This window comes from Acartia tonsa, chromosome 11 (assembly GCF_053477335.1).
Source record: "Acartia tonsa isolate MP-2025a chromosome 11, ASM5347733v1, whole genome shotgun sequence".
NCBI classification, from domain to species: domain Eukaryota; kingdom Metazoa; phylum Arthropoda; class Copepoda; order Calanoida; family Acartiidae; genus Acartia; species Acartia tonsa.
Genome location: NC_137270.1, coordinates 32,583,110 through 32,601,162, shown reverse-complemented (window position 1 = coordinate 32,601,162; position 18,053 = coordinate 32,583,110). Strand labels below are relative to the sequence as shown.

At 37.7% G+C, this 18,053-nt stretch overlaps 1 protein-coding gene across 1 annotated transcript; it reads right to left on the bottom strand.

The window, feature by feature from the left end:
- Positions 1–931: 931 nt before the first annotated feature.
- Positions 932–4,862, bottom strand: LOC145331247 (uncharacterized). Its single transcript, XM_080175864.1, has 2 exons — positions 1,762–4,862; positions 932–1,442 (listed from the first exon to the last, which is right to left on the bottom strand). The coding sequence occupies exons 1-2, from the start codon at positions 4,860–4,862 to the stop codon at positions 932–934; spliced, it is 3,612 nt and encodes a 1,203-aa protein (XP_080031990.1).
- Between the last annotated feature and the right edge of the window lie 13,191 nt (positions 4,863–18,053).

Sequence of the window (18,053 nt, the reverse complement as noted above, 5' to 3'; positions counted from 1 at the left end):
ATTGATTTTTTGGGCCGTTTGGGCTTCCTCCAGCAGAAGTGTTACCATACCTTCACTGGTAATATCATCATAGAGTTGCTTATCAATGGAATGTTCCTCATTTATTGCCAGCTTTGCGTAAGCTGAAGTCTGGACCACCTTTGACCTTTTCTTTTTGGCTTTATATGACTCTAGGGTAGCTTCTTTGATGGTTCTGTTGTTGGAATTCATCGTGACTAAAACAAAAAAATGTTTGTTAGACGCGGTAGTGTCGATAAAGGGATACAATAGTTTTTTACATAATATATAGGGACAAAATAAATTATAATAATACTAAATGTCGCTTCTATGGATGTTGTAACACTCCGGTTCTGCTCAACTGGGAGATAATTACAATCCCACCGTTTGGTTATGAAATGGTGGAGCGATGAGTTGATTAAGCTACAACGCCGTAAACAGCGCTGTAGTTATGTTTGTTATGAGGTTGAAATGATTAAAAGTACATTACTACATAGTGTGGTAGTTGTGTTTCGAAGAGTTAAAATTACTTTAATGATAAAATGCTGTTAAAACATCAGTGACGATGAAAAAGCAAGAAGTCTTGTTTGTGCCAAGTAAAGTAAAAAAATCACCGTTAGGTACAAACATGATTGGTTTTGTCAAGGTTATTTGAATGTAAAATTAAGGCAGGAGCAAGCAGTTTTCAGGTAGCTTCAGCCGTGTTTTTGAAGAAGAAAAGCAATAAGTTCTGGGGACCAGTACTCATTTGCGATTTAGTGGCAGTTTCAGCCGTGTTTTTGAAGAGAAAAGCAATAAGTTCTGGGGACCAGTACTCATTTGCTATTTAGTGGCAATTTCAGCCGTGTTTTTTGAAGAGAAAAGCAGTAAGTTCTGGGGACCAGTACTCATTTGCTATTTAGTGGCAATTTTAGCCATGTTGTTTTATAAGGTATTATATGTGGTTTTGTTCGGTGAGGTATGACTTGTCACACTGGGAAGACGCGGACCTGATTTGGTCGACTAACGATAACTCGTCCTCGGAGAAGAGAATAGCAATGTGCCTGACACTTCTTCTGGTTTCATGAAACTCTTCTCTCCAGTGTTTCCGCCAACGAATAATTACTTGACGAACAATACCATCATCGGAAGTGATGAGGTGTAACACTTGGCCAAGGCGCCAAAGTTGGTCCCCGATTAACTCATCTGGGGCACGGAGAAAGACAACGATATCCATCTCTTTAGGCTGTGGACCTGTTTTGCCAAACTTTTTTGGCCTTGGGATGTAATCTGGGAGACGTTCATACAGCCAGATTTGCCACCATGATTGGTAGAGGCGCTCCATCTGTTCCAGGAGACGGGAGGGTTGTTCTACCCTCATTGGCCCAGTGGGTGCTCGCCTGTTATTTCTGCCGTGTATCAGACGGTTTGGAGTGATGAGGTCTGCATGACCTATGTCCTCAGTCCTGGATACAGTGCAGATTGGCATGTTGTTTATCTCGTTGGCAATGTATGAGAACGCAGTTTCATATGACATAACATCCAATTTAAGACCGTTGAATGTTGCATTGAACAAGGTTTTAATTTCCTTGATAGAGCGTTCCACACATCCCTGATAATTGTGTGCAGCGGTAGGACCGATTTCGTATTCGATGCTACAGCTTTTTCCATTCAGTGTTTTGGTAATGTCAGCCATGGAAAATTCTGACTTTGCTACGCCTTTGATAAGTTGTGCACCTGGGTCGATGTACACCTTTTTGGGGGTAACAGTACCGATGAACAAACCGTTGGAAAGCCTGTAGGAAGGCGTCTGTGTTATACTTTGTCATAGCATAACAAGCAGTAGCAGAGGAAGCTGGGTCTCTACAGACTAGGCCCCAGACCTTGACTGAGGACCTGTGGTTGTGTTCACAGTGGGCCAGGAAGGGACCCATGAGGTCAAGTTGGCAGTAATAGAACGGAGGAGCAATGGTCAATCTGTTTTGATGGATTGGTCCCATTTCAGCTTCTAAAAGCTTGGCTTTAAACCTACGACAGTGTGGGCAAGCTGCTCGAATCTCCTTGGAAAGATCTCTGCCATTGAGAATGTAGGCAATGTGCCTAGACTCTAAGAGTGTTGCATTTACATTTCTGTGTAGTGCGAGCTCTTGGTGGGCATATAGCATAATGGAGTATGCTATTATGCTATGACGATCAACAATTAATCTAACAAAATGAAGCGGAGACAAATCTGGCATGATATTGTCAACATCTTCAATGTTTGTTCCCTCGACAATACGACCATTGTATTTTATGATCCCATCATCGGAGACGACATTGTTGCCGTGGGCCTTTGAGCTGGAGAACTTGATTATTTCTTTGGTGGCTAGCCTAAAGTAGTAATTCTCAGCTGTCTGGATTTCCTCGTCCGATAGCTGGACAACCCTTGTGGTGAGTTGTGCAGCTTTTGCCTTCGTCTTACTGCGATATGATTTGAAATCAAAGAAGCAGAACTTTCGAATAATGGCAATGACACGGAGAGATTTAGGCCAGGATCGTTTACACGGGTCATAGAGATAACCTGAAAACTTTGTTATCTCAGCTGTCCTTTCCTGAGGTGATTTTGAATCACTGTGAAGGATTCTAACCTCTTGGGCAGCTGCCTGTTTTGCCTCCATTGTTAGCTTGAGGTCTTTGAAGGATTTGGCTGGCATGTCCTGGTAGTCGAGATACATCCAGGGTTTGCCATTCTGCCATTCTGAGTTAGAGTCAATGTCCTTGATAGTGGCAAGGAAACGAGTCCCAAGATCTGCGATGTTGTTTTCAGATTCAACATGACGCCATTGATCAGGGGAAGAGAACCTTCGAATTTCGATTACACAGCTGCGCACGCCAAGGGAGAGTGGTCGCGAGTCTTGATGAAGCCAAGACAGGACAACACTGGAATCTGTAAAAAAGGTGACCTTGTCAACCTTGTTCTTGAGGTTTTTTGCGACAGTTGTTGCAAGAATGGTGCCTACAACAGCTGCCCTGAGCTCTGCTCGAGGTATTGTGGAGCCGGTCACAATCTTGGATTTAGCAGCTGCTAAACGGACAGTGACCTCTCCTGAGAGAGATGTTGATCTAACATGCACACATACAATTGCCATGTTTTGGCTAGCATCAACAGATACTAACAGATCAACTTTTGGTTGAGAGTTTGCCGGGATCACTGACCGTGGACATGAAACCGATGCAAGTTGTTGCATGGTTTCAATGTTGGCCACCAAGGTGATGAGCAGCTTGGTTGGGAGCCCATCATCCCAACCAGTGGCATATGAAAGGAGGTCGTGATAATCTGCTTTGAATTTAGCAGTCACAGGGGTGAATAACCCAAGGATGTCGGAGTTTGAAGCAACTTGCGACAGAATGGTTCTTTTGGTAAAGTTAGGTAGAAGAGCCTCTTCAAGGCTGCCTTCTACTGGTGGAGGTCTTTTCCCTCGTTTTGTCTTACCAAATGACAATGGTTTTGCGTCCAAGCTGAGGGTGTCGGCTAGTGGTGCCCAGCGATAGCCGAGGTATCCGACATGTATTCCGTCACTGGACACGGTATCTTCAGGTACAGCTGAAGATCTGACGAAGCTTTTAACACTCATGCCTGCTAAGTCAAGTGTGAATTTAACTCCAGCAATAAGTTTATCCAGATCAGCTGCGGAGTCTGTTGAATCAGAGGTATCATCAACATATGTTTTAGTTTTGAGGACCTGGGCACCTGCAGTGTGTTCAGGGAAGTTGTCCATGACATACTGAGCTACCTGTTCAATTCCCTCTGCTGTTTGGTTGCCAGAGGGTTTAACACCGTAGATGATTGTGCGCATGATACATGTTCTGACAGTGCCACTGGGGTCAAGGCTGTCAACCCATAAGTATTTATGCCAGCGGAATTCAGATGGTTCCAACTTGACTTGGTTGTAAGCCATCCGTATGTCACATGCGAAGGCATGCGGGCCTGCTCTGAAATTGATATCCAAAGCTAGGATCTTTTCCAATTTGTTGGTGCCTTTTGCCAAGACATACTTTAAGCTTTTACCTGAGGAAGTCGTCGCAGATGCGTCGAAGACTACACGCACAGGTGTTGAGATTGAGTTCTCTTTAGTGACGAAGCGCCAAGGGAGGTAATATTCTCCTGGAAGGTTGTCTACTAAAGCTCTTTCCTCAGTGGACAGGTCGTCAATGTCACATGAGTAGCCATTAGATGCTAGCTTGTCATGTGATGCCAATACCTGTAGTTTTGCCTCAGGATCTTTTTGGAGTTTTCGCAACTGTGACTCCAGGACTTTAAGGGCCCTATTTCTGTTGGGTTGCAACTCCTTAACCGGATCGGCAATGAAAGGGAGGGTTGCTACGATCCGTTTTTTGTCAGGTTTGAACTTAACTGAGTTTTTGATAAGGAATTGTTCGGCTTCTTCTTTGAGAGAAGTTGCCTCCAGGATATCGCCGTTTTTGCAATCGTTGCAGACGCGGCATCCTATACAACGGTAAGGTGCTTGTGTGCCAATGTCTTCACTTTCGAGGAATTTCCTTTCATGTGTTTTGACATGTTGGATATTTGAGCTGTATGTATGAACATCCAGCGAAGTGTCCTCATCTGTAGTTTCCTCTACAGTGATTGGACGGAGATGTGGGAAGGTATCATCTTTGGGGTCAGCTGCACACCAATTTTTGCCACTGTTGAAAAGTGATTCAGTGGTGTAACGATATGCAGACAGTTCGTGAGTGAAAAATAATGCAGCACCAACGAAATTTATCGTCTCAGCTGCTTTAGCCCAAGCCTTGTGTGGTCCACCAAGTACACCTGTGTGGCCATTGACACCCTTGAGTGGGCTTCTGTACAATGACAGGCCACAGGGTAATGAGCATATGCGCATTGGGAACAAGTAGTTGTACTTGATCCCGAGAATTATGTCGACTTGGCCTCCTCCAATGACATCGGGTACAGTTGGTAGGAGTTCATGACCCTTGTAATGTGCAACAAGGTCATTGTACGGCTCGTTGAGTTCCTATCTGGGAAACGGAGCCGTTAATGTGTCCATCTTTGCAGCGATTATGGTCGCAGACATAGAACTGTCGTCAACGGGCAGTGTAAACTTGTCACTTCCATAGGGTAAGTGGACAACTTTACCACCTGCTACGTTCATGAGGGTCGGTCCTGGGCGGTGCTCCGATGCGTTAAGTCTTATAGCCGCTGAGGCTGAGACTGCTGCAGTACCGCACCCACTGTCATAAAACACGAATAGCGGGTTCCCTGAGGGGTCAGGAACATTTTGGCACATGAAGATGCCAGGGGCGGGAACATCAGGAAAGGTGTTGGGGCCGGAATCTTCAGGTGAGGAGTCGGAGGTTTGGAGATTCATGGTGATATTATCCATGAACAGTAAATTGCCAGAGGTTATATGCATGTCCTTTGGCAAGGATTTGCGGAAGTCGTCCAGGCGACGCTTGTTCTGCTCGGTATGAACAGAACACGCAAGTATGTGTTTCTGTACACGGTGAGTGACGCGTACTGGCAACTGTCGGTTTGACAGTAAAAGGTTGTGCGACAGTTATTTTTGTGATGATTCCACCAATCGTCAATGTTTTCAAAATTGACGTTGGCATCCATCCTGAGGCACCTGTGACATGCTTTTGTCTTGCCGTGGAGTTTACGTTTCTCCTTGTGCGGTGTGTTGATGTACACGTTGCATTCAAACAAATATGTATGTTTGTTTTGACAAAGAGCACAATCAGTCATTACGGGCTTTGAAGATGCGCCTGTATATGCTAAGAGCGGGGTTTGCGTCTTAGCCGACTTGTCAACAGTCTTGCCTTTAAAGCGTTGTTATGGCTCCTCTGATGCATTGAAAGTTGAAGCCGTGTAAGTGTTCGAGGCTGGTTTACTCCGGTTTGAGTTTTTCTGACCAGGGTTGTTACCAGTCTGGTGTGGCTGTCTATTGCCGGAGCTACCACTGCTCGTGTTGGCATTGTTTCCAACAGAGGTTGTGGTGCCAGTATGGAGGGATGCTCCTTCATGCTGATTAAGTTGGTATTGGAGTTGGCGTAGCTCACAATCAAGGAAGAGGAGAAGCTGTTCATAGCAATACTGCCCATCTTCCTCTCCATTTTCATCAGCGCTTTTGAGGAACGTTTTTGACATTTCCTTAAAGTAGTCGCCTTTGAGAAGGTTCAGCACGGAGTTGGCGATATCTGTTTTGCCGTGATACAGAGTTTGCTCCGCATCGTTCTCTTTTGCGAACTCTTGGGTATCAGCAAGTAATGAACGGAGTTTTACCATCCAGGTGATCTGCTGTTCCCAGTTGTATTTTGGGCATGGTCCAAGTTCCATGATTTTAGCCTTGCGTTTGGCTATGATGCTGGTTTTACTGCCATAGTGAAACGACAGTTGCTTCATACAAGCCTTAATGTTTTTTTCGGCTGAGCACAACATCTGTGCGTTGCCTTGCAGGCATTTTTCCTTCAGGATTTCTAACGCTTCGACTTCTGCTATCGAAGGCATTGAGTCGATGTAAATCTGGAACTTCTTTTGGAACGTGAATAGGTCAAATTTATCCGTTTTAGCCCCAGAAAAGTGAGGGATAGGAATGTTAGATGACCGCTGATTGAAAGAGTGTCCTGAGATAGGTACCCCAAATCGAGTTCTCAAACTTTCAACGAAGGATTCCACGCTGGATATCTCAGTTTCAAGCATGGTTGACTGGGCATCTAATGCTGTTGCATCTTGCTCCATGTCAGTAACCACTGCGTCCTCACATAAGGTTTTGGCTTTCTGTAAGGTACGCTGTGCTTTCTCAAGTAGCTCTTTAAATTGAGCATTGAGCTTATTGAACTGACCTAACTGCTTAACTTCGGTGGTTTTAAGATCGGTGAATTTTTCGCAGAGGTCGTCAAGCTCGACAAGCAGAGGGTCCCTTTTTTGTTTGACCCTTGCTTGCTTCACTGCGTATGTCGTAGGATTTATGCGGTTGGGGATGGGGGCTGTATGCTGGAGCGTAGTTGCTGCAGGAACAGCTGTGGCTTGAGCCGTAACTGCTGGAGGCGCAGTTACTTGCCTGTCACATGGTAAGGTACCTGCCTCGGATCCGACTGCTGAAGTGGTAGTCGAGTCGTCAGAACAGGTAGAGAGAGGTACTGCTGGAGCAGCAGTTGTCGTAATTGATTGGGCTTTCAATCGTGACGTACGATGTTCATGAATGAATTCGATTTTCGAGTGCATTGCTATACGTAGCTGTAGTGCTCTGTTTACGTCAGCTTCGGTGACCCTTGGGTCTGGGCTGTTGTGAAAGAAAGCTATGATGTGGCGAATTGACGAGGCTTTTTCTTCCAACAATGATAGACTATTGTCTAGCTTTTCAATGCTAAACCTGTCAGGGTTATTTATGATGCCCTGACAGTCTTCGTCTATCATCATGCACTCATCGCATTCGATGATGAGTTTGGTTGCCTCATCAGTCATGGTTGGGGTCTGTGCTGTAAAAAGCGCAGATAGATCGACACTAATATTGTGTGTTGATGTGGAAGCGTTATAAGCAGAGCCTGGGAGGTGGTCATGTAACGGGAACTGTTCAGGGTTATAAAAAACCTCGTCCTGAACCTCTTTCTGTAAATCTTCAGAATAGAGTTGTTCCAGAGCTTCTTCAAGAATTGAAGCTGATTTTTGAAAGGATGGTATGGGGGAATAATTATCCCCATCTAGTTGCTGTGGGGCTAGCTCAAACTCTTCAGTATCTGTAGGGTTTGTGGGGGTTTGTGGTGAAAGGCCGTTATACGGGTGTGTAACGGGAAATGTTATCAATGGATCAACAGGTGAGGAGGGTAGGGGGGGGGGCTGCAAGTAATTGGGGAGCTGCAGGGGGTGTAGGGAATCCTCGGATAGGTGACGGGGATGGGCTACGGTGGTGGCTGTTTTGGCCTGGGGGGGTGCGACTAACACTGGGCCTGCGTGAAGAAACGACAGGCCTAGAGTTGCGGTCAACCGGTTTTTCCGTTGAAGTAGCGCTTTTTTTGTTTTAAGGAGTTTTTTGGCGCGTAATTCAAACGGGGTGTTGAGTTTATGTTTTTTGGCCAAAACTCTGACAGTTTTAGGCCGCCGGTTCACAACAGTCGCAGAGTCAGATTTTGAACGTGTATTTTGTGGAGGGGTGGGGTGGTTAATGGAGGGTAGGTGAAGGGTGTTATGCCTTGAGCGTGTAATTGCTCCGGGCGGTTTTGTAATGAAAACTTCCCTCATTTACCACTTATGGATGGTTTTATTATATTTCTATATACTACCCTTTTTTTTATTGGTGATTATTATTTTCTAAGTTCCGGTTGAACAGAACCATTGAAGCTAATAATGGGATGGGTCTTGTAAAGTACAAGTACCGGAGGAAATAAGGAGGGGGGGGGGGGTTTAAGTGGCCTTGTAAACAAGTGCCGGGGGGTAAAGTTTGGATGTGCCCTCAATCAATAAGAGCTAAATTAGACCAAGCTGTATGGTCAGGAGTTTTTCTAGGTATGGCACAGTATCCAAGATCTTATATCAACATCAATGTCAAAGTCAAATTGTTGGCTAAGATAGATATTGTTTACAGACAGACACAAAGACTTCTAGGCACTTTGCTGAAATAAATTTTGTACCTGCTGTTGTTCTTCAGATCTGCTTCCTGTTCTTTCCAGCCTCTGGTCTTCCAGTATCCCGGGTTACCACTGTGGTTGTCCGGGCATTTGTTTCTGCAAGTATCAAGGTCGTGGAAGTAGGGGGCAGGTTGATGTTGGTTTGCTGAAATAATTAAATATTAATATGTTTAATAAATCAGCTTACACCTAAAGCTTTATCCTAGCTACCAGCCTTAGTTTTCCCATCCCGTATTCTATACTTTATGGGTTAAGGTACAGTAAAAGAGAAATGGCAGCTCTACCTGTATATTGGATAGTGCCAGCCTAGATTTCTCTTAAGAGCCGGCAGACATTATAGATAGACGGTCTGAAAAAAGTTTTGTTTTTGAATGATTGGAAAAAAGAAAGAACAGACCGATTATTTATAATATCTGCCGCAGTAGACTGAAAGCAACCTTCTGTTCTGGCTCGACCTAAAAATGGACAGCCGTTAGATTGGACTGCACAGGCAGAGGGGGGGGGGAGATGGGTGTAACCCCAAAATAGTTTTTTAAATCATGACATTAAACTGTGCCCCTTGCCTTAGGGCCATCATGGTTCAGTTGTTCAGGATCTTAAAGGACAAAACAAAACCTTCCTACTATCTATCATGAATGCATAATATTTGCCTAAACATACACTAAACAATTCAAACGCCATACTGTAACAAGTTGAGACACTGGGACAAAGCAAAAACAAAGCTTATTATGAAATAAATACTAAAGACTTTTTACTAGAGCTGCTTCCCAATAATTAGATACGTCCGTAGGCCTGTCAGTTAACATTAAAAATTATTTTCATTTTAGGCAAAGAGACTATTTTCCCCCTATATAATCTAGCTAACGGCTTTGCTCCTAGCTTCCAGGGGCTTTGTGGTATGTGGTAACGGGAAGTACCCTTCTATATATTCCCTGAAGAGTAGAGCCCAATTTGTTCAGCAGTTACTGAGAATTTATTAAAAATATTTTTTGAAGAGGGTGGTTTTTTATGTTTTAGGGTTTTGGGGTGTCCCATCCCCCAAGAAAATAGTTTAAAACCATCACAGGACCAGCAGGTTTATTCCCTGAAGAGTAGCCAATTAGTTCAGCGGTTACTGGGATCTTTAGCTGTAATTTTGAAAAGGAACCCGGTATTAGTGTCGGACTGATTATGACGTAACAAAAAAAATTAGCCAATGAGAAGCCACTATGAATTTTACCATTGGTCAATAATGTCCTCTCATTGGCTAATTTTTTTTGTCATAATCAGTCCGACACTATTACTGGGTTCTTTGAAAAGAAAGAAATTGTTATCTTTTCAGTTTCATTCTTTATTGACAAGCTAGCGGGTAAGCCCCTGGAAGCAGCCTCTGGGATAACAAATGAAAAATATTATACAAATTATTATATAAATAAGTATAATGCATAGCAAAATTAAATAATATTTGACCAAAAAGCGTACATGTTAATAGTAAAGATAAAAACACGTCATCTTTTGCCATAAGTCAACGGTATATCCTTAAAAGGACATAGATTATTTTTCTATAGAAAATAATTATTTCTTGTATAAAATAAAATTTGTTTTCAAAGCTAATAGATATATCCTATTACAAAATGAGGATGTATGTTTGTCTTTCTGTAGCGAAGGATCTCACGCTGAACCGATATGGTTCTCCTTAAACAGGAAAGCTTCGTTTCAGCTCCAAAGAAAAATCGCCTCAACAAAAAATATAGAAAAATATTTCAGGTGCAGCTAGAGACCTCAAGGGGCGTAGCCACTATTCTTGCGAAAATTTTCAAGATCAATAAGTAACTATGACTGTATTTTTTCATTTATGCGTCGTTGATTTATTTCTGCCTCGCTTATTATGGATATTGTCATCCTTGTTAAATAAAAGATGCTGTACTTTTTCAAATAAATGTTATTGCTGCTCTACTTACAGATATAATTTTCAAAAATATATATCCCTACCGTAATACCTATAGAAGCCTATAATTAAATAAGATAAGATCCTAGTTCCCCACCCTAGGGTATGCATGGTGTGGACTCAATGCCGCACAGGTGTCATATTAGCAAAAATAGCCATTATAGTCATTTATCGCAATATTATAGACAGCTTTCCGCGGATGTAACAATGTGCAACTAAAAGATTAAAACCAGTTTTGTTAGACCCGAGAAGTCGAAGGAATGGTCTGTGAAAACTGGTTTTAATATTATGATTTTACATTCCCATATAAACAACCCCTTAAATAGTGGATGTAAATATTCATTTATTTCCCTGGTATCTCATTTATATCCATGGTATGATTTTAGAAGATTTTTAATTTTTTTTGGAAGATTTTAGAATTTTTATTAATTACTAAAAGAAAGAAAAATTATACCAGGGAAATAAATGAAATTTAAAAACCAAAATTAAACCACATTTTCCTAGCATAAAAATGAGTTTTTGTTTAAATGAGAATGATATTCCTGTCCAGTTTCCGGACAGGAATACCCCATTTATATATTTGTATGGCTGAGAATCGGTTCTAATCCAGCGGATATTAATCTGTTTTGAAGCCATGCTGGGAAATATTATTATAACAGCAAAAACTGTTTGTTTTTCTTTGCTTTTTCATTAAAAAACTCTCTAATGTGTTTGATATTGTGTCTTTTTTGTAGGGAATTTACTCCATAACTCACTTTGTATGTCTGTCTGTCCGAATGTTGTGATTTTTCTGGCTTGTATTAAGAATAATAAGCTTAATTTTTGTTGTAAAGATTTCTATGACATATGCCCATCCAGTCTATGCATTGTTTTGTTCGTCTGTCGGTCCGTGTTGCTATAAGAGACTTAATCTTTACATGGAAAATGTGACATACACGCCTACTTATAGAGGATGATTTGCTTCTTTGACTTTCCTATATATTTTTATAAATGATTTTTTATATATATGCTTCATTACTTATTGAACCTTGTGGCGAATTAATTACAATGCGGATGTGAATACACACTAGTATTAGTAAGGATATTAGTATAATGGCAAATTTTCCCTCCGGCAGTCTTTTTGTTAAAGTAAACAACATCACTATTTTTGTGTACAGTACTTTTTTTGGGGACTCAAAGAAACCAGGAAGGGAGAGGATAATGGGCTGTTTATGACACTAGTCCCCAAACTTTTAAAATATTTTTTCTTATTTTGTGACTTAATAATTTTGGAACACTTTTACATTTTGATTAGTTCGTCCATTAAGTTGAGTATCCAATAATTGTAATCTACAGAAGGGGTAATTTTGTAAATTCACTGAGTGAAAAAGTCTTTGATACTTCCCAGCTATTTATTGAAATATATTTCGGTGGACATTGCACCCTCTTCAGTCTAAATGACATAAATCATATTAATTTAATTTACATATTAAAAGATAGGTAAAAATAAAGAAATTTGTAGAAATATAAAGGCAGAAAATGTTGCTAAAAAAAGAAGAAAATAATATGATCAACCTTGAGTTTAGTTGGATGTTAAAAGTAAACTGAAAGGAATTTTTTTTAGCAGGAGAAAATAATCAGCAGGGGGGGGGTGTTTAAAAAATACATTAATATACATGAATTTTATTATTTAACATTTTTATATGAAAAAAACTCTTTTCTTTTTTATTAAATTATCATTCAAAATTAAAGTTTACTTTTATTGATAAAGTATTTAGAATTAGGTTATGCTGCATAGATACTGTAGAATAAAATTAGTATTTAGAGGTCAAGTTGTTTATACATTATTATTGATGGTTAAAAAACAATTTTTAGAAGGTTATTTTGAAAAAAATTTTATATGGGAGTGAGCTATCATTTACTATATCTATTAGAGTACTCCAAAGATTTTTAAAGAAGTAACTGTTTATACATAATTATGATAATAAATAGTTTTTGTTTATAAGTTTAGGTCTTGTAAAGATAAAAAAATTTTAAATTGCTATTAGCTATCATTTACTATATCCATAATAATATTTAAAAGTTAAACTGTTTATACATTATTATTGATAATCAAAAAAAGACATTTTAAAAAAATTGTGTGGAAAAGGTTTTTGATATTGGAGTTATTTATCATTTACTATGTCTATTATATTTCCAAAAATATTTTTAAAAAAAAGAGATAACTAGGTATATACATAAATATGATAATAAAATTTAAGTAAGAATTTTTGGTCTTGTAAAATAAAAAAATTATTTTGCCATTAGCTATTATTTACTATATCCGTTATATTGACAAAAAACATTGAGCAAATTGTTGGAAAATTTCTTTTTAAAAAAATGAATTAGTTCATATTTTCATTTATTGTTTTATTATGTAAACTAAAAGAAGTTTTTTTAAAAATGTTGTTGAACAAACAAAAAAATTTTTTAAAAAAATATTTAGCTAATCATTTACTAATTTTATTATCTATTGTTAAGGCCTATTGTCTTTGTGTTGAATAGATTGATACATCTTGCCTCCTTAATCTTTCTCTCTGTTTCTCCTTCATATTTCAGAACGTGTAAAATTGTAACTTTCATGTTGTGATTTGGTTGTTGAAAATGTTGTCCTGTTGCCGTGTTTTTGTTATTTGCTATATATCTCAAATGTTCGCCAATTCTGGTTCTTAGAGTGCGTCCAGTTTCGCCAATATATTGTTGTTTGCAATAAGAGCAGGTTATGCAATATACAATATTTTTTGTAAGACAGGTGGCCTCGCGGTTTATTGATATCTTTATATTGTTGTCGTTTGAACTTGTGGTTGTAGATTTTGCATCAATGTATGGACATATATTACATATATTCATATTACATGGTTTGAGTCCCGGTAGAATTCTGTGTTCCCTGTCAGGGAGTGTGGATTTAACAAGAATTTGACGTAGGCTGGAATTAGAAGGTTGTTTATATGCCACCATTGGTGGTTTGTCAAAAACTTTGTTTAATTGGTTGTCTGTTTCAATATTCATTCTCCACGAATCTTTTAATATTTTTGATATATGTGGGAGTGCAGGGTGGTAGGTAGTAGTAAAAATTGTTCTTGAGTTTTGTTTTTTTGTGACTTTTTTTAGGGTATCCGATCTAATGAGTTTTAATGCTCTCATTATGCTGGAATTGATTAATTGTTTATCATAGTTTCTTAAAAGGAAAAAGTCTTTGAGCTCCTCCATTCTTTCCAGTAAAGTTGGTCTCTCTGAGCAAATTCTAACCAGTCTATAGCACAGGGAGTAAGGAATATTTTTTATAACATGGGGTGGATGGCAGGATGAAGGAAGAAGGTATTGGCAGCGGTCTGTTGGTTTTCTGTAAATGTCTGTTATTAGTTTGTCATTTTTTATTTTTATTTCAACATCCAAAAATGGGATTTTCCTTGTTGTATGACAAAAACAGTCATGTGGCACATCTGTTGTTTCATAGCATGGAAAGGGAGAAGTATAATTGTATGTGAACTTTAAAGTAGGATGGATATTGTTGATTTCATTCAGGAACTCTTCTAATGATTGTATGCCTCCTGTCCAAAGCATAAAATAGTCATCTAAAAATCTTTTTAGTGCTAATATAGGGTCAAAGTTACCTTGGATGTCTAATGCTAGTTGGTGAAGTTTGGGATCAATTAATTTTCCCATCGTAAGTGTAGCTGTGTTTGGTGCAGATATTGTACCCATTGCTACGCCTATTTCTTGTTTGAACACTCTATTGCCAAATTTAAAATAGTTGCAGTCAAATACTAATTCGAGTAATTGTAAAATATATGATGTAGGAATGGATTGGTCTTGTCTTGATTCTAAATAATGTTGAACTGATGGAATTGCATCTTGTTTGGAAATGTTGGTGTATAAGGAAACTACATCTATAGTAACAAGGATGTGATTGTCTTTAAGATTTCCAGATTGGTTTATGTTTTCACAAAGGTCCAGGAAATCTCTTGTGTCTTCAAGGTAGGAAGGTAATGTTTTGACAAGGTCTTTAGTGTGATGGTCGACATATTTTGAAATGTTTTCAGTAAGTGAACCAATATTATTGATGATTGGTCTTGCTGGCGGTAATTGTCCTTCATTGAAGTGTTTGTGGATTTTATAGATTTGATAAAACTTTGCAAGTCCACATTCTTTAGGGTCCATTAAATTAAAATCAGAATTCGTTAGCCACCCTCTTATTTTGCCCTGTTTTAGTGTAGCTCTGATTTTTGTTTTAGTTTGAAATGCTTGTGTTATTGAACTAAGAGTATAATAACGTAGAATGGGGCCAGATTGTTGGTGTTGTACAGAGTTTAGATGAGACATACAGTTTTCTATGTATTTTTCGTAGTCTATGATACATATGCCCGCTCCTTTGTCAGCAGGTTTTATGATGAGTTGTTTGTCTTGTTGTTTTTGTTTTAGAGATTCTAAAGCTATCTGTTCTTCTTTTGAAATATTGCTTCGGTTTGGATTGAAATGGTTTCTATTCCATTTTGTTTTGTCACATATGTTAGATTCTATTGTGTTTAGAAAAGAAGTAAGATTTGGTGGGATTGGTTTTGGAGGAAGGTTTGTTTTCTCTTGCTTGAAAATCTTTGATACATAGATAGATGTATCATCTTTGAAATGTTCTTTCCAAGCCATTTGTCTCTCTAGTTTTTTACAGTCAGCTTGTATTTGTGTTATTCTTGGTATTGGTGTTTTTATTGAGAAGTTTAAACCCCTATTTAAAAGTTTTTCAGTTGCAGTGTCTACTATGAAGTCAGAGAAGTTAAAGATTGCAGAGATTTGTGTTCGTTTTTGAATCTTTCTCTGTTTTTTTATGAATTGTCTTGTTCTAATGCCGGGCCTATTCTTTCTTCTATTACTCTTTGTATTAGTTTGTGGGGGTATGTTTTCTGTATAAGCATCCGGTGTAGGGGGTGACGGAGACAGAATTGGGGAAGAGGGGGTGGTGGGTCTTCTGAGAGGAGGTGATTGTGTCAGAGTTGGGGAATGAGGGGTGAAGGGTTGATGTGGGGTGTCTCCTGAAAAATCGTTTTCTATACAAGGTGTATTATTTTGCTTTTTGCATAGAAAATTAAATTTTTTAACTTTGGCTTCTTTTAAGTTTCTTGCTAATGTAATTTCATAATTTAGGAGTGAGGAGACAGCAATTTGTTTGTTTTCTTCACTAAGATGTTGTAATAAAAGTAATTGGGTTTCTTTTGTTGTTTGTTTTGAAATATTTATTTGCTTTTGTAAGTCATCAATAGCAATTTGTATGAAAGATTTTGATGTTTTTACAGATTGGTCATACCATTTCAGTTTGTTTGTGTTAGAAATATTTGGGTTGGGTTTGTTAAGAATTTGGAATGTTGGTGGAATTATAGTTTGTTTGTGTTTGATACATTTTGTTAGAAAGTTAACAGTTGCAATTTGGTTGTGGAAAAGTTTGATACTGTTTTTTGCTTTGAAAAACATTTTGTTTGTTATGTGGTTTGATAGGATATGATTTAGATTTGTCATTTGTTTTATGCTTGTGAAGGAGTAACTGACCAAATGGTTTTTAACTCATTACTTTATCACTGAATTAACAAATATATATGTGGGAATGTTTTTCCAATAGGCAAGGAAAAATCACAGTGATAAAACTTCACAGTTATAACTAGGAAGGAGGCTACATTTATAACATCACAATTATAAAACCTCGACTTGGTATAAGTATATGATAAATTCACTGAGTGAAAAAGTCTTTGATACTTCCCAGCTATTTATTGAAATATATTTCGGTGGACATTGCACCCTCTTCAGTCTAAATGACATAAATCATATTAATTTAATTTACATATTAAAAGATAGGTAAAAATAAAGAAATTTGTAGAAATATAAAGGCAGAAAATGTTGCTAAAAAAAGAAGAAAATAATATGATCAACCTTGAGTTTAGTTGGATGTTAAAAGTAAACTGAAAGGAATTTTTTTTAGCAGGAGAAAATAATCAGCAGGGGGGGGGGGTGTTTAAAAAATACATTAATATACATGAATTTTATTATTTAACATTTTTATATGAAAAAAACTCTTTTCTTTTTTATTAAATTATCATTCAAAATTAAAGTTTACTTTTATTGATAAAGTATTTAGAATTAGGTTATGCTGCATAGATACTGTAGAATAAAATTAGTATTTAGAGGTCAAGTTGTTTATACATTATTATTGATGGTTAAAAAACAATTTTTAGAAGGTTATTTTGAAAAAAATTTTATATGGGAGTGAGCTATCATTTACTATATCTATTAGAGTACTCCAAAGATTTTTAAAGAAGTAACTGTTTATACATAATTATGATAATGAATAGTTTTTGTTTATAAGTTTAGGTCTTGTAAAGATAAAAAAATTTTAAATTGCTATTAGCTATCATTTACTATATCCATAATATTGACAAAAAATTGGTATTTAAAAGTTAAACTGTTTATACATTATTATTGATAATCAAAAAAAGACATTTTAAAAAAATTGTGTGGAAAAGGTTTTTGATATTGGAGTTATTTATCATTTACTATGTCTATTATATTTCCAAAAATATTTTTAAAAAAAAGAGATAACTAGGTATATACATAAATATGATAATAAAATTTAAGTAAGAATTTTTGGTCTTGTAAAATAAAAAAATTATTTTGCCATTAGCTATTATTTACTATATCCGTTATATTGACAAAAAACATTGAGCAAATTGTTGGAAAATTTCTTTTTAAAAAAATGAATTAGTTCATATTTTCATTTATTGTTTTATTATGTAAACTAAAAGAAGTTTTTTTAAAAATGTTGTTGAACAAACAAAAAAATTTTTTTAAAAAATATTTAGCTAATCATTTACTAATTTTATTATCTATTGTTAAGGCCTATTGTCTTTGTGTTGAATAGATTGATACATCTTGCATCGGCTTTTGTCATATCCCTTTAGTTCTCTGCAAAGAAACTTTCCTGAAAAACTTTATGCTGTTCTGATATCAACATAAACACTGTAGTAAAGATGTCATTTTCATATCAGATTTTTAAAACAGTCACGATGATAAACAATTTTTTTGGTGCTTACCTCAAATTGCTTATCGAGCACAAACGGAGTTAGTTATGATTTTATCCATCACCATCACAAAAAATACGATTCTATCTCTAATAGCATCCGAGTAAATCGCATTTTTCTATTAACCAAAACACACGGACAGACCAACTAGCGGCTACGCCTCTAGAGGCCTCTAGTGGCACTTTAAATGTTTATTTTTGTTCCAGTCTCTACGATACCTACCAATGCAATGTTGCGTTCAAGTATCTCTTTAAGTCTCTACGATACCTACCAATGTTTCGTTCAAGTCTCTCAAATATTTTCACGATTTCTCATGGGAGGGTGGTGGTACCCTCCCTCAAAATAGTTATAAACCTTCCCGGGACCTATGAGAAGCTACCCTGTTAAGGGAACCCGATCGGTGCACCAGTTAGCGAGATCCTTTGGTACAAACACACAGACAC